Below are 15110 nucleotides of genomic sequence, written 5' to 3'. Positions count from 1 at the left end.
GGCCATTCTAATAGGTGTGTAGTGGTATCTTGTTTTTAATTTTTATTTTCTGATGACATATGACCTGGAGCATCTTTTCAAAATGTGCTTATTTGCCAGCTGTATACTTTTGCTGAGGTATCTTTTGTCCATTTTTTAAGTTGGATTATTTTCTTGTTGCGTTTTTAGAAATCTTTGTATATTTTGTAACAATCTTTATCAAATGTGTCTTTTGCAAATATTTTCTCCCAGTCTCTGGCTTGTCTTCTCATTCTCTTTACATTGTCTTTTGCAAAACATTTTTAATTTTTTTTCAAAGATTTTATTTATTTTTTTGTCAGAGAGACACACACAGTGAGAGAGGAAACATAAGCAGGGGGTGTGGGAGAGGGAGAGGCAGACTTCCCACGCAGCAGGGAGCCTGATGCAGGGCTTGAATCCCAGGACCCTGAGATCATGACCTGAGCTGAAGATAGACGCTTAATGACTGAGCTACCCAGGCACCCCAAAACGATTTCATTAAAATCCAGCTCATCAAATTTTTCTTTCATGGATCATGCTTTTTGTGTTGTATCACTCCCAAGGTCATCTGAGTTTGCAACCTTTGTTATTGTCAAGGAGTTTTATTACATTTAGGTTAGTAATCCATTTGAGTTAATTTTTCTGAAGAATGTAAGATCTGTGTCTAGATTCTTTTTTTTTTTTTTGCATGTCTAAGTCCATTTGTTTTTGCACTATTTGTTGAAAAGACTTTTTGCTCCATTGTATTGCCCCAATCTTCTGTCAAAGATAAGTTGTCAATAACCTGGTATTTACATGCGTCTGCTTCTGGGCCCTCTCTTATGTTCCATTGATCAGTTTGTCAGTTTCTTCACCAATATCATTTTGTTTTGATTACTGTAGCTTTATAATAAGTCTTGAGGTCCGATAATATCATTCCTTCAACCTTGTTCTTCTTTAATATTGTGTTGGCTTGGGGTGCCTGTGTGGCTCATTGGGTTAAAGCCTCTGCCTTTGGCTCAGGTCATGATCCCACGGTCCTGGGATCGGGTCCCACATCAGGCTCTCTGCTCAGCGGGGGGGCCTACTTCTCCCCCATCCCCCACCCCGCCTGCCTCTCTGCCTGCTTGTGATCTCTGTCAAATAAATAAATAAAATCTTATTAAAAAATTACTGTGTTGACTATTCTAGGTCTTCTGTCTCTCCATGTAAACTTTTAATCAGTTTGTTGATACCCACAAAACAACCTGCTGGGATTTTGTTTAGGATTGCTTTGACTCTATAGATCACGTTGGGAAGAACTGACATTTTGATACTATTGAGTCTGCCTATCCATGAAAATGGAATATTCCTCCATTTATGTAGTTCTTCGATTTTGTTTGTCAGAGTTTTGCAGTTTTCCTCATATTGACATTGTATATATTTTGTTAGATTTATACTTGATGATTTCATTTTTGAGGGTGCTAATGTAAATGTTATTGTGCTTTCAATTCCAAATTCCATTTGTTCATTGCTGGTACATAGGAAAGCAGTTAACTTTTTTATATTAACTTTGTATCTCAGCCTTGCTATGAATTGCTTATTAGTTCCAGGAATTTTGTTTGTTTGTCAGTTCTTTTGGATTCTCTATACAGACAATTTTACTGTGAACAAAGACAATTTTACTTCTTTCTTCCCAATCTTTATACTTTTATTGCTTTTTCTTGTTGCATTAGCTAGAACTTTTAGTATGATGTTGGAAAGCAGTAGTTGAGGGGACCTGGGTGGCACAGTCAGTTAAGTGTCCCAACTCTTGGTTTCATCTTAGGTCTGATCTCACCGTTGGTCTTGAGATTGAGCCCTGTATTGGGCTCTGCACTCAGTACAGAGTCTGCTTGTGTTTCTCTCTTCCTCTCCATCTGCGCCTTTACCTCCCCCACCCCCCCCACCATGCCCCTCTCTTTCTCTAAAATAAGTAAAATAAGTAAAATAAATCTTTGAAAAAAAGAAAGGTAGTTGAGAGGGTCATTTCTGCCTTGTACCTGATCTTAGTGGGAAAATTTTGAGTTTCTTATCATTAAGTATGATATAGGTTTTTTATAGATATTCTTTATCAAGTTGAGGAAGGCCCCTTTCTTTTTCCTAGTTTCTGGAGAGCCCACATTTACTTTTAAAGAAGCTCTTGGGGAAGACAAGTACATTACCTCTGAGAGAAAATAACTCCAGGTCAAAGGGAACATTTGTTTGATCCCCTTTCCTATTATCTAGAATCTTTATCTCTGAGCAAGAACTCCTGTATGGTCATATCCCTCTGGTTTTCTCCGTATGGCATGGCTTTGGCACCTACAACTCATTTAAGCATGCTTTCTGTGAACTGGCTCTTCTTGCCCTCCCACAGCACCTGAGGTGGTCGTCTGTCTAGCTGTCATGTGTCAAGTTGCAGTGCTCACTTCTAGTCTTCTTTGTCCAGGTTGCCCTTTAGTGATCTTGTGGCCAATTTAGCTCTGGCCAGTATCTGGTTCCTCTGTGAGTGGAGTCCAGAGACCCATATTGGGAGTCTAAGAGAAAAAGGCACTGAGTTTCAGAATGATAGTTTCGCCTGCATTAGCAGTTGTCTCACACCCATTTCACGTGAATGCTTTGCAGCCACCTCAAACTCAGCAAGTTACAAATAAAACTTAACTGCCCCACATTTAGATCTGCTTTTCCTCCTACTTTTCCTAGCTAAGCGAGAAACCTTACTGAGGCATGGCCTCATGGCCTATCCATTCCTCATGCCTCATGTCATTCATTTATCTGTGTTTATAATACGGCTCTCTGACGTGTCACTTGCATTCATCTTTTCTTCACTACTGTCTGATTCATCCTCTCCTTTCCCCCAAAGTTTTTTTTTTAAAGATTTTATTTATTTAATCTTTAAATAAGAGAGAAATCACAAGTAGATGGAGAGGCAGGCAGAGAGAGAGAGAGGGAAGCAGGCTCCCTGCTGAACAGAGAGCCCAATGCGGGACTCAATCCCAGGACCCTGAGATCATGACCTGAGCCGAAGGCAGCGGCTTAACCCACTGAGCCACCCAGGCGCCCCACCCCCAAAGTTTTATAAGTTCCTCTTCCTTCATCTCTCTGCATTTATTTTCTTCCCCTTCTCATTGTCCACATGGCTATAATAGTGGTAAGACATAAGTAAGATCATGTCACTCCTGGGCATATAAATTCGTTTGACTCCTCTTTGCTAATAAAGTCAGCACTCTTTGGTATAGCATACAAGGTATTCAACTTTTCTTTTCTTTACCTTCCATACACCATATGCTCTTGCCACATTGGATACGTACTTTGATACCTTTCCGTGTTTGCCCCTGCAGTTCTTCCAGCGGGCCCATTTCAAGTATCATCTTCCCCATGTAGTGTTCCCTTCTCTCCCATGGGTTCTTCCTTCCCTTGTCTATTTTCCCAAAATGTGAGAAGCTGTTCCTGAGGTAGGTGCATTGTTTCAGTATTTAGCTGGTAAGTTGCTTATGTTGTGTTGTGTCCTTTTTAATTTATTCAAAGTAAGAATCACTCTTTTTGGTATGCAGTTCTTTGAGTTTTGAGGAATGCATAGCTCTGTAGCCACCGCCACAATCAAGTGACAGAAAATTCCATTACTCCTGACCTTGTGCTAACCTTCTGTGACACCTTACCTCCTCACTTGATTCCTGGAAACCACTGATCAGTTATCACCATAGGCTTTCCTTTTCTAGAAGGCCATATAAAGGGAAACATTTAGTAGGTAGTATTTTGACGCTGCTTTCTTTCAACTTAGCATAATGCATTGGACATTCATCTGAGTTGTTGCATGTTTCAGTAGTTAGTTTCTTTTTTTTTTTTTAATTTTATTTATTTATTTGTCAGAGAGAGAGAGAGGGATAGAGAGTGAGCACAGGCAGACAGAATGGCAGGCAGAGGCAGAGGGAGAAGCAGGCTCCCTGCTGAGCAAGGAGCCCGATGTGGGACTCGATCCCAGGACACTGGGATCATGACCTGAGCCAAAGGCAGCTGCTTAAACAACTGAGCCACCCAGGCGTCCCAGTAGTTAGTTCCTTTATATTGCTGAGTAGTATTCTGTATACTGCATAGTAGGTGTGTAAGAAAGTTTGTTTATCCATTCCCTGATTGAGGGACATCTGAGTTGTTTCCATTTTAGACAACTATGAATTATAAATCATAAGTATTTGTGTATAGTTTCATATGTGAATACTTTTCTTGGGTAGATTATCTAGGCATAATTATCTAGTGTGATTAGTGTAAGATTGCTGGGATCTTACAGTAGGTGTATATTTAACTTTATAAGAAGCTGCCAAACTGTTTCCCAAATGGTACTGATTGTACCATTTTGCATTCCTATCAGCAATTTAGGAGAGTTCTACTTATTTTGCATCTTACCAGCACTTGGTATTAACATTTTTTTTAAAGATTTTATTTATTTATTTGACAGAGATCTCAAGTAGGCAGAGAGGCAGGCAGAGAGAGGAGAAAGCAGGCTCCTTGTTGAGCAGAGAACCCAATGCGGGGCTTGATCCCAGGACCCTGAGACCATGACCTGAGCCGAAGGCAGAGGCTTAACCCACTGAGCCACCCAGGCGCCTCTGGTATTAACATTTAAAATAAAATTTTAACTATACAGATAGGTGTGTGGAAATATTTCATTTAGGCTGTAATTTGTGTTTAATGATTAATGATGTTGAGTATCTTTTCCTATGCTTACTTGCTTTTTATATCTCTTTTTGGTGAAGAGTCTGTTCAAGATCTTTTGTCCTTTTAAATTGGTTTCTTGTCCCTTTAAATTGGTTTCTTTTTAAATTGTTTTCTTGTTGAGTTTTGTTAAAAACATGTTCTGATTACTACAAGTCTTTTGTGAAAAGCATGATTGGCAAATACTTTCTTCCAGAATGTGGCTTGTTTTTTCATTCTCTCTCTCTCTTTGTCTTTTCATTCTCTTAACAGTGTCTTTGCAGATCAAAAATTTTAAATTTTAATAAAACCCAATTTTTTTATGGATTGTTTTTGATACTATAGGAACTCCACCTGCTTCAAAATCACAAAGATTTTTTCCAATGTTTTCCAACCTTGCTAAGTTCATTAGTTATAGAAGCTTTTTTGTAGAGTCCATGGGATTTTTTTAAAAAGATTTTATTTATTTATTTGACAAAGAGAGATCACAAGTAGGCAGAGAGGCAGGCAGAGAGAGAAAGAGAGGGAAGCAGGCTCCCTGCTGAGCAGAGAGCCCGATGCGGGACTCAGTCCCAGGACCCTAAGATTGTGACCTGAGCCCCAGGCAGTGGCTTAACCCACTGAGTGACCCAGGCGCCTGTCCATGGGATTTTTTAAAAAAGATTTTATTTATTTATTTGAGGAGAGTGAGCACAAGAAAGCACAGGCTGGGAGATGGGCAGAGGGAGACTCCCTGTAGGACCTTGGGATCATGACCTGAGCCAAAGGTAGACACTTAACTCACGCTGTGGGATTTTCTGTGCAGATAGTTAAGTGATATATGAACAGAGATAGTTTTTTCCTTCCTTTGCATATTATTTTTATTACATTGGCTAGAGCTTCTAATAAAATATATATTATATATATTTATAATATATGTATATTTATTATATATATTAAATATATATATATTTGTTATATATATATAATAATAAAATAGGAGTGGTCAGAATGGACATCCTTGCCTTGTTCCTGATCTTAAGGGAAAAGCATTCAGTGTTTAATCATTAAATATGTTGTTAGCTGTATGTTTTGTATAGATGTCCTTTTGTCAGGTTATGTTCTATTCCTGGTTTTCTGAGTATTTTTATCAGTAAGAGGCATTAAATTTTGTCAAATGATTTTTTCCAGTATCTATTGAGATGATCCACTGCTCTTCCTTTTTAGTCCATTAATACGGTGAAACAGAGCAATTTTCAGATTTTTGAACCAGCCTTATATTCCTCAGATTAATGCCATTCTTCATATATTGCTGGGTTCAATTTGCTAACTTTTTTGTTTAGGATTTTTACATCTGTGTTCTTGAGGATATTGGCCTGTACTTTTCTCTTGTTATAATGTCTTTGTCTGATTTTGGTTTGGGGTAATACTGGCTTCATAGAATGAGTTAGGGAGTGTTTCATTGTCTTCTATTTTCTAAAAAGGATTTGTAGAATTCATAGTATTTCTTTCTTAAATATTTGGTAAAATTCTCTAGTGAATTCATCTGGGTCTGGAGTTTTCTTTTGTTGAAGAAGTTTGAACTTTGAATTCAAGTTTTTTTTATAAATAATTTTTTTTGTTATTGTTGTTAAGGATTTTTATTTATTTGACAGACAGAGATCACAAGCAGGCAGAGAGGCAAGCAGAGAGAGAGAGGAGGAAGCGGGCTCCCTGCTTGAGCAGAGAGCCCGATGCGGGGCTCGATCCCAGGACCCTGAAATCATGACCTGAGCCGAAGGCAGAGGCTTTAACCCACTGAGCCACCCAGGCGCCCCTGAATTCAAGTTTTTGAGTAGATGTAAGACTGATTAGGTTACCTGTTCTTTCTTGAATGGGTTTTGGTAATTTGTTTTTCAAGGAATTGGTCCATTCTATTTTATTTTATTTCATTTTTTAAAAAGATTTTGTTTATTTAGTTGACAGAAATCACAAGTAGGCAGAAAGGCAGACAGAGAGTGGGGGGAATCAGGCTCCCTGCTGAGCAGAGAGCCCAATGCAGTGCTTGATCCTAGGACCCTGAGATCATGACCTGAGCTGAGGGCAGAGACTTAACCCACTGAGCCACCCAAGCACCCCGGAATTGGTCCATTTTAAATATGTTGTTGGAGGGGCACCTGGGTGGCTCAGTGGGTTAAGCTGCTGCCTTCGGCTCAGGTCATGATCTCAGGGTCCTGGGATCGAGTCCCACATCGGGCTCCCTGCTCGGCAGGGAGCCTGCTTCCCTCTCTCTCTCTCTCTCTGCCTGCCTCTCTGTCTATTGTGATCTCTCTCTGTCAAATAAATAAATAAAATCTTAAAAAAATATATGTTGTTGGATTTATGGTATAGAGTCATTTGAAGTATTTATTCCATTATTATAATGTTAATGTTTGCAGGATTTGTAGTGACAGCTCCTCTCATTCACAATATTGATCATTTATGTCTTTAGCCTTCAGTTTTTGTAAGTGTGGCTAGAGCTTTATCAGTTTTATCTACCTTGTCAAATAACCAGATTCTATATTCATTTTCTGTTGATCTTCTATTTTCAAGTTCCTTGATTTTTGTTCCTGTTTTTATATTCTCTCACTTCTGCAAGGTTTGGTTTTAATTTGCTCTTTTCTTTTCTAGTTTCTTAAGATGCAAGCTGAGATTGATTTGAGGCCTTTCCTTTGTTCTAACACAAACATTTACTGTAATTAAGTTGCCTTTAAGCACAGCTTTAACTGCACGCCTCTGATTTTAATATTTACAATTCTGTTTCATTCAGTGAGAAATGTTTTCTTTCCTTTTTTTTTTTAAGATTTTATTTATTTATTGGCCAGAGAGAGAAGGAGGGAGAGAGCAAGAGAGCACACAAGTAGGGGGAGTGGCAGGTAGAGGGAGAATCAGACTCCTGCTGAGCAGGGAGCCTGATGTGGGACTCAATCCAGGACCCTGAGCCAAAGGGAGATGCATAACTGACTGAACCACCAGGCATCCCTGAGAAATGTTTTCTAATTTCCATTGCTTTTTGACCCACAGATTATCTAGAAGTGTGTTTAGTCCTATATTGGGGACTTTGTAATATCTATCTATGTTTATAGTAATAGTTCAAAATATTTTTATTAATTTTCTAGTTTACCCCAATAGGAATGAGAGAACAGACTTAGTATGATTTCAGTTCTATTAAATTTGTTAAGGTTTTTTTTATTTATTTCAGGAATAGGCATTTTGCTATCTTATATTACTATTTTCAGTTATAATAAATAAAGCTATATTATGGAGTAGAAAGAAAAATCATTTGAATTCTTCAGGTAAAAAGAGTTCTTTCTGGGGGTGCCTGGGTGGTGCAGTCTGTTAAGTGTCCAACTCTTCATTGTGGCTCAGGTTGGGATCTCAGGGTCATGAGAGGGTCGAGTCTGCTTAAGACTGTCCACCCCGCCCCCCCCAATGCTTGTGTGTGTGTGCATGCGTGGGCACTCTCTTTCTCTCTCAAATAAATATTTTTTAAAAAGAAGAGTTCTTTCTGATGTATGACAGTTGTCTCAGGCCGTACCCACTGACCTCAGGGAGCGTCAGTTCATTCTTGCACTGTTTTTTTCAATTTAAATTTTTTAAATTCAGTTAATTAATACAGTGTATTATTAGTTTCAGAGGTAGAGTTCAGTGATTCATCAGCTGTATATAACACCTAGTGCTCATTATATCACATGCCCTCCTTAATGCCCATCACCCACTTACCCCATCACCCCACTCATCTCCTCTCCAGCAACCCTCAGTTTGTTTCCTATGGTTAAGAGTCTCTTCCAGTTTGTCTCCCTCTCTGATTTCGTCTTGTTTTACGCCCCCCTTCCTCTGTGTTCCTCTGTTTTGTTTCTTAAATTCTACATATGAGTGAAATTATATCATAATTGTCTTTCTCTATTAACTCATTTCCTTAGCACAATACCCTCTGGTTCCATCTACATCATTGCAAATGACAAGATTTCATTTTTTGATGGCTGAATAATATTCCATTGTATATATAAACACCACATTTTCTTTTTTTTTTTTTTAAGATTTTATTTATTTATTTGACAGAGATCACAAGCAGGCAGAGAGGCAGGCAGAGAGAGAGAGAGGAGGAAACAGGCATCCTGCAGAGCAGAGAGCCCGATGCGGGGCTCGATCCCAGGACCCTGGGATCATGACCCGAGCCGAAGGCAGAGGCTTTAACCCACTGAGCCACCCAGTCGCCCCTATATATACCACATTTTCTTTAGCCATTCATCTGTCAATGGACATCTGGACTCTTTCCAGCTATTATGGACACTGCTGCTTTAACATTGAGGTGCAGGTGCTCCTTTGGATCACTACATTTGTATCTTTGGGATAAATACCTAGTAGTGCAGTTGTTGGGTCATAGGGTAGCTCTATTTTTAACTTTTTAAGGAACCTCAATACTGTTTTCCAGAGTGGCTGCAATAGCTTGCATTCCTACCAGCAGTATAAGAGGTTTCTCCTTCCTCCACATCCTTGCCAGCATCTGTCATTTCCTGACTTGTTAATTTTAGCCATTCTGACTGGTGTGAGGTGATATCTCATTGTGGTTTTGATTTTTACTTATTCCCTAATGCTGAGTGATGTGGAGCATTTTTTCATGTGTCTGCTGGCCAGTTGTATGTCTTCTTTGGAGAAATGTCTGTTCTTATCTTTTGCCCATTTCTTTATTGGATTACTTGTTCTTTGGGTGTTCAGTTTGGTAAGTTCTTTATAGATTCTGGATACTAACCCTTTATCTGAAACATATGCAAATATCTTTTCCCATTGTGTAAGTTGTCTTTTGGTTTTGTTGACTATTTCCTGTGCTGTGCAAACGCTTTTTATCTTGATGAAGTCCTGATAGCCCATTTTTGCCTTTATTTCCTTTGCCTTTGGAGACATATCTAGCTAGAAGTTGCTGCGGCCGTGGTCAAAGAGATTGCTGCTTGTGTTCTCTTCCAGGATTTTGTTGGATTACTGACTCATGTTTAGGTTTTCCATCCATTTTGAGTATATTTTTGTGTATGATGTAAGAAAATGGTCCGGTTTCATTCTTCTACGTGTGGCTGCCCATTTTCCCCAACACCATTTATTGAAAAGACTGTTTTTTCCATTGGATAGTCTTTCCTGCTTTGTTGAAGATTAGTTGATCATAGAGCTGAGGATCCATTTCTTATTTCTTTGTTTTGTTCCTTTGATCTATATGTATGTTTTTGTGCCAGCACAAAGCTAGATTACAGCTTTGTAATAGAGCTTGAAGTCTGGGATTGTGATGCTTCCAACATTGGTTTTCTTTTTCAACTTTCCTTTGGCTATTCAGGGTCTTTCTGGTTCCATACAAATTTTAGGATTATTTGTTCCAGCTCTGTGAAAAATGTTGATGGTATTTTGATAGGGATTGCATTGAATGTATATATTGCTCTGGGAAGCATAGACAGTTTAACAATATTTGTTCTTCTAATCCATGACCATGAAATGTTTTTCCATTTCTTTGTGTCTTCCTCAGTTTCTTTCATGAGTGTTGTATAGTTTTCAGTCACTCTTGTACTGTTAGATAAAAAAGTAGCAAGTACTTTCAGGCCTTAGGGAAGTGTGGTTCTCAGATTGTCCAGAATCAGGGCAGAGAACATTAATGCAGATTCTTGGGTACCGTCCTCAGAAAAATAACAGCTTATATTTATTGGAGACACTTTTTATCAATGACCTCATTTACTCTTGGCAAATACACCTTTAAGGAAGGTGCCATTTTGGAGATATGGAACTTCTGTGAGGTTACTGAGCTCAGTGACAAGTTCATATTAAAACCTGGTTTGTCTCGGGCGCCTGGGTGGCTCAGTGGGTTAAGCCGCTGCCTTCAGCTCAGGTCATGATCTCAGGGTCCTGGGATTGAGTCCCGCGTCGGGCTCTCTGCTCAGTGGGGAGCCTGCTTCTTCCTCCTCTCTCTCTCTCTGCCTGCCTCTCTGCCTACTTGTGATCTGTCTCTGTCAAATAAATAAATAAATAAATCTTTAAAAAAAAAAACACAAAAAAAACCTGGTTTGTCTCACTCAGGAACCCAAATTCTAAACCACAACAGCATTGCCCAAGGGGCCTGAGGAAGCTACATCTTAAGTTCTCCATGTTTTGACTTGACTTGTCAATTGCTATGAAATATAAATATAGTTCTTATCCTGCTAATCACATTTTGGAGAATCTCCTGAAAATCGTTGACATAATTTTCCTTTCTCCTTTTTGTTGTAAAAAGAACAGAAATTTATTTCATTAGTGAAATCTTTGATAATGAAAATGGGATTTACTGTAAAGAGAGACCTATGGACCTTTGCAGTTCCCATATCTAGTAAAGTCTCTGTTCTCCAGGATAATTACTGGTCCCTTTTACTCTGTTTTTCAAGCAGATATAGATGGTATCGCGTTCTTTAGTCTTGCTTACTCTACTTTACAGTTATCGTTTCAAACAGTAAGTTTTATGACATGATTTCTTCTTCTCCTTTAACTTCGTACTGTGTAAAATCTCAAATATCTACAAAATTTAAAAATGGAGTAATGAACCTCCATGTACCTGTCATCTTCAGCAGTTACCAACTCAGACCAGTCTCACTTCTCTGCTTTTTGTTATTCACATTATTTTATCTGTAATTATTATAGAACATAACTCTAAAAATAAGGGCTTTAAAACAAAAGATTTCTGAACAGTGCAGTATATTGATTTTCCTGTTTTATAAATGTTATCCCTCATAGAGCCATTCTTCACGTGTGTTTACATCCTTATTTATTTTGTAGAGCTTCAGAACTTTTCCACCAGGGGGCACTTGAAGTCCGGAGGAATTTAGATCTTCGGAAGGAGGGATGAATACAGAATGCCCATGAGCTTTTATCATAACCCAGAGTAATGTATCTCTCCCTACCCCTTTTTAAAAATCTTTTTGGTGTATCTAGATGCAAGGCAAAAGATGCGGCAGGCCTGGAAGTCGTGGCTGATCTACGTGGTTTTTCGTAGAACCAAACTTCAGATGCAGACCACCGCCCGTGAGTTTAGGCAGCGGAGTATTTTGTGGTGAGTGCGCTCCTTCGCCCTACGGATTAGTAGCCATCATCTTACCTTAGCCTTGTCTCACGAAACATAAAAACCCACCTTAAAAACAGTGCTTCAGACATAATTGATGCTTAAGAAGTATTTATTGACAACTTGTTCAACTGTACAATCAGAAGTAACACTAATTGAGTACTCGCTGTGTTCTAAACCTGTGTTGAGTTTGTGTGTGTTAATTTTTCTAATGTAAATTCTCATATAATCGTCACCATAAACTAAACTAAATACTGTTTTTTTGAAGATGAAGATACATACGAGTCTCAGAAAGGTTGAGTAACTTGCCCAAGCTCATATAAGCTGTATTCGGCAAAATAGGGCTCACCTACCCATCTATCTGATGCCAGAGCCCATGTCCCTAACTGCCCTGCCCAGCCTTTCATCAGCTCTGTGCACACTTCGGAGGGACATGAGTTAGAGGACTTCGAAAGCCAGACATGTGTAACAATGAGCTACTTTACAATGGGACTGATCCCGCTGCGCGTTACCTCTGGTGGTCCTTTGGTGTTCTCATTGGCAGCATATTAAAATCTCAAAAGAGCTAGATCCTCTATGTAGTATGGAAAAGTGCAGAAACTTTGAAGTTTAAACTTTGACGTTAGACTGACACGGTCAAATCCATGTCAATGCAGTGTTGGGTCCTTTCACCTCTCCACAGTTCAGGTGTGAGACAGGCTAACCAGTAAGTGTCTTTCAGGATTGTCATGGGAAATAAATATGGTAATATCTAAAGTATTTAACACAGTGTCCAGAACATCAGTACACCTAAAAATCTTTATTTTAAATAACTTATTTAAAATTTATTTGGCAAATTTTTAAAAAGATGTTTATTAGAGGGAGCGTGAACATGAGTTGGGGAGAGGGGCAGAGAAGAGAGGAAGGAACAGATTCTCCACTGAACAGGGAGCCCAACTTGTGGGGCCTCGATCCCAGGATCCTGAGATCATGACTTGAGCTGAAATCAAGAGTCACAGGCTTAACCGACCAAACCATCCAGGCATCCTGGCAAATATTTTTAAATGCTTAGTAAGTATGCATTTCTATTAGAGCCTGTGGGAGATATTTTTACACAATTTTATTTATTCAATGTGTATTTATTGGGAGCTTAAAATTTCCTAGTACTATGCTGGGTGCTGGGGCTGCATCCAGGGAACTTGTAATTCTCTAAATGCTTAAAAAAATAAGTAGTAATGCAAGATTGTTTGAGATTTTGAAGTGAGTGATGCAGCTATGCCTGGCCCAGATTAGGAGGACTGGAAGATTTTCCTAGGTTAGAGTAACTGAGCAAAGTGAGTGTTTCTGTGGGGAAAAGAAAAAGTTGCAAACTCTCATTTCCTCACTACTATTTTCCTACAGCTAATTAGAAAATAAGCAGAAAAGAAGCCAAGATTGGAAATCTAAAAGCCATGTTTTTTGCAGATTATTCTGCAAAATCTCCTGTTTTTTTAATGTTGGCAGTAATTTATAAATACATTTTTCAAACCTGTTCCAAATAGAGCATGTCTGTAGTTTCTAAGGCTGGAACCTTAGGAACCATCAGTTTCCAACCCTTAACTGGCTATTCTAGATCTACTTCTCTTTTTTTTTTTCCCCCCAACAGTGGTTCCAGCAGATGTCAGTCAAGATGACTGGCACAGAGAGGGATAGGGACTTGAGCTGAGGGTCCTTTGCTGCCCTTCTGTTTTCTGGGTGGCTTATTTTGACTGGTTCCATCTTTGATTTGCTCTTTGGCAGGCTGTGGTGGAGCCAGTGGAGGCAACAACTGGGACAGGTGCGTGTGGGCCACGCCCTGCTCGCGTCAGCTGTGAAGCACAGGGCCCTGAGCCTCCAGCTGCAGGTGAGTGCGGCCGACTGCGGTTTTGGTATATTCTGTCCATGTTGTCAAGCCCTACACCCACGGAGGGTGGGGTTGGACTCCCAAGCAGAGGGGTGGCCGTCATGCTGCTGCCTCTGTCCTGGGCCCTCCCTGCAGCAAAGGGAGCGCGCTGGGCAGGGGATGGAGGGCAGAAGCAACACAAAAGGCTGGGGTTCAACGGAAAGAAGCTGCTAATAGGAAGATACTGAATGGGATTCCAGTTGGTTTGCACAGTGTCTGTTGATCATGGTGCTGGGAAGGGATTTATGAGTTAGTTATAAATATGGTTAAAGAAAGAGCAGCATATTCTTTATTTCCTTGTTACTGTTTTCCTGCAGCAAGTTGGAAAATAATAGGGCAGAAAAGAAACTAAGACAATAAAGAAAACCTGGCTGCTAAATATAATTTTGCTTATATTAGAGGAAGCCACTAGCTTTTGGTCAGTAATAAAGGCCTAACATCTGTACCAAGATGATGCTGTAGTGCTTATGACCTTTGATAGACTGAGTTTCTGTCACTTTTGGGATCTTCTGGATATTCTGGATCTGCCAAGTCATTTATAGAGAATATAACAGGAAATAGGAAAAAAAAAGGAAGTGTCTGTTACTATACTAAGAGTAAATCTCTTTTTAATCTGATAACATGTTGCATAGGCTATGTGAACGTATGCAGTATGTAGAAATCACATGCAATTCACATATGCAATCATCTAGGCTAGGGGTCCACAGACTGGCCCGCAGGTCATATTTGGCGTGCTCTCTGTTGTTATAAATAAAATTTTATTGGTATACAGTTGTACCTGTTCATTTATGTATTGTCCAATGCGGCTTTTAGGCTACAAGGGCAGAGTTGAATAGTTCCCACAGAGAGACCATGCTGTGTGCAAAGGCTAAAATGTTATTATCTAACTTTTAAGAAAAGAAGTTGCTGACCTCTGAACTCATGAGGTCTTCAGAGGTAATAAGAGGCAAGGAAATAAGATATTTTTTGACAGTGATAATAATAGTAACAAGAACAGCAGCAGTGGCAAATAGCATTTGTGGTGGTCTAACTTAACCCTAGGTGTTAGACTAAGTGCTTTACATGCATTATCTCAATTAGTTTTCATAATTCTTTTTTTTTCTTTAGTTTTTGTTTTTTGTTTTTTTTTTTAGTAATCTCTACACCCAATGTGGGGCTCAAACTCATGACCCTGAGCTCAAGGGTTGCATGCTCTTCTGACTGGGCCAGCCAGATGCCTCTCAGTTATTTTTTAAAGTCCCATATTATTATTATGGAGACTGAGGAGGTTAAATAACTTGAATGCAAGTCAGATACCTGGCAAAGGTCAGATCCAGGGTTTAAATCCAAGCAGCCTGACAGCTGCAGAACCATTCTTTTATCCATCCTGCTGGATTGTCCTTAATAGACTTGTGATCTCAGGAAGGAGAGGAAACTGACAAATGTGAAAATGCCATCAACGTGGAAACATAGTGAGACTGATTTTCTGTTCCTGGGGGA

General features: G+C 39.3%; 1 protein-coding gene across 6 annotated transcripts in view; it reads left to right on the top strand.

Annotated features, from left to right (window-relative positions):
• SFI1 (SFI1 centrin binding protein) overlaps positions 1 to 15110 on the top strand; it is a 105478-nt gene that overhangs the window by 41312 nt on the left and 49056 nt on the right. For all 6 annotated transcript variants that reach the window (XM_044243859.1, XM_044243857.1, XM_044243858.1 and 3 more), the window contains 2 exons: positions 11605 to 11722; positions 13490 to 13592. In XM_044243859.1, coding sequence (XP_044099794.1) covers positions 11605 to 11722; positions 13490 to 13592 — 221 coding nt within the window. The remainder of the gene's footprint in view (positions 1 to 11604; positions 11723 to 13489; positions 13593 to 15110) is intronic.

The sequence above is a fragment of the Neovison vison genome, chromosome 3 (genome assembly GCF_020171115.1).
Source record: "Neovison vison isolate M4711 chromosome 3, ASM_NN_V1, whole genome shotgun sequence".
Lineage (NCBI taxonomy): Eukaryota > Metazoa > Chordata > Mammalia > Carnivora > Mustelidae > Neogale > Neogale vison.
Note: the sequence above shows the minus strand (reverse complement) of the source record. Positions and strands in the feature narration are given on the sequence as shown.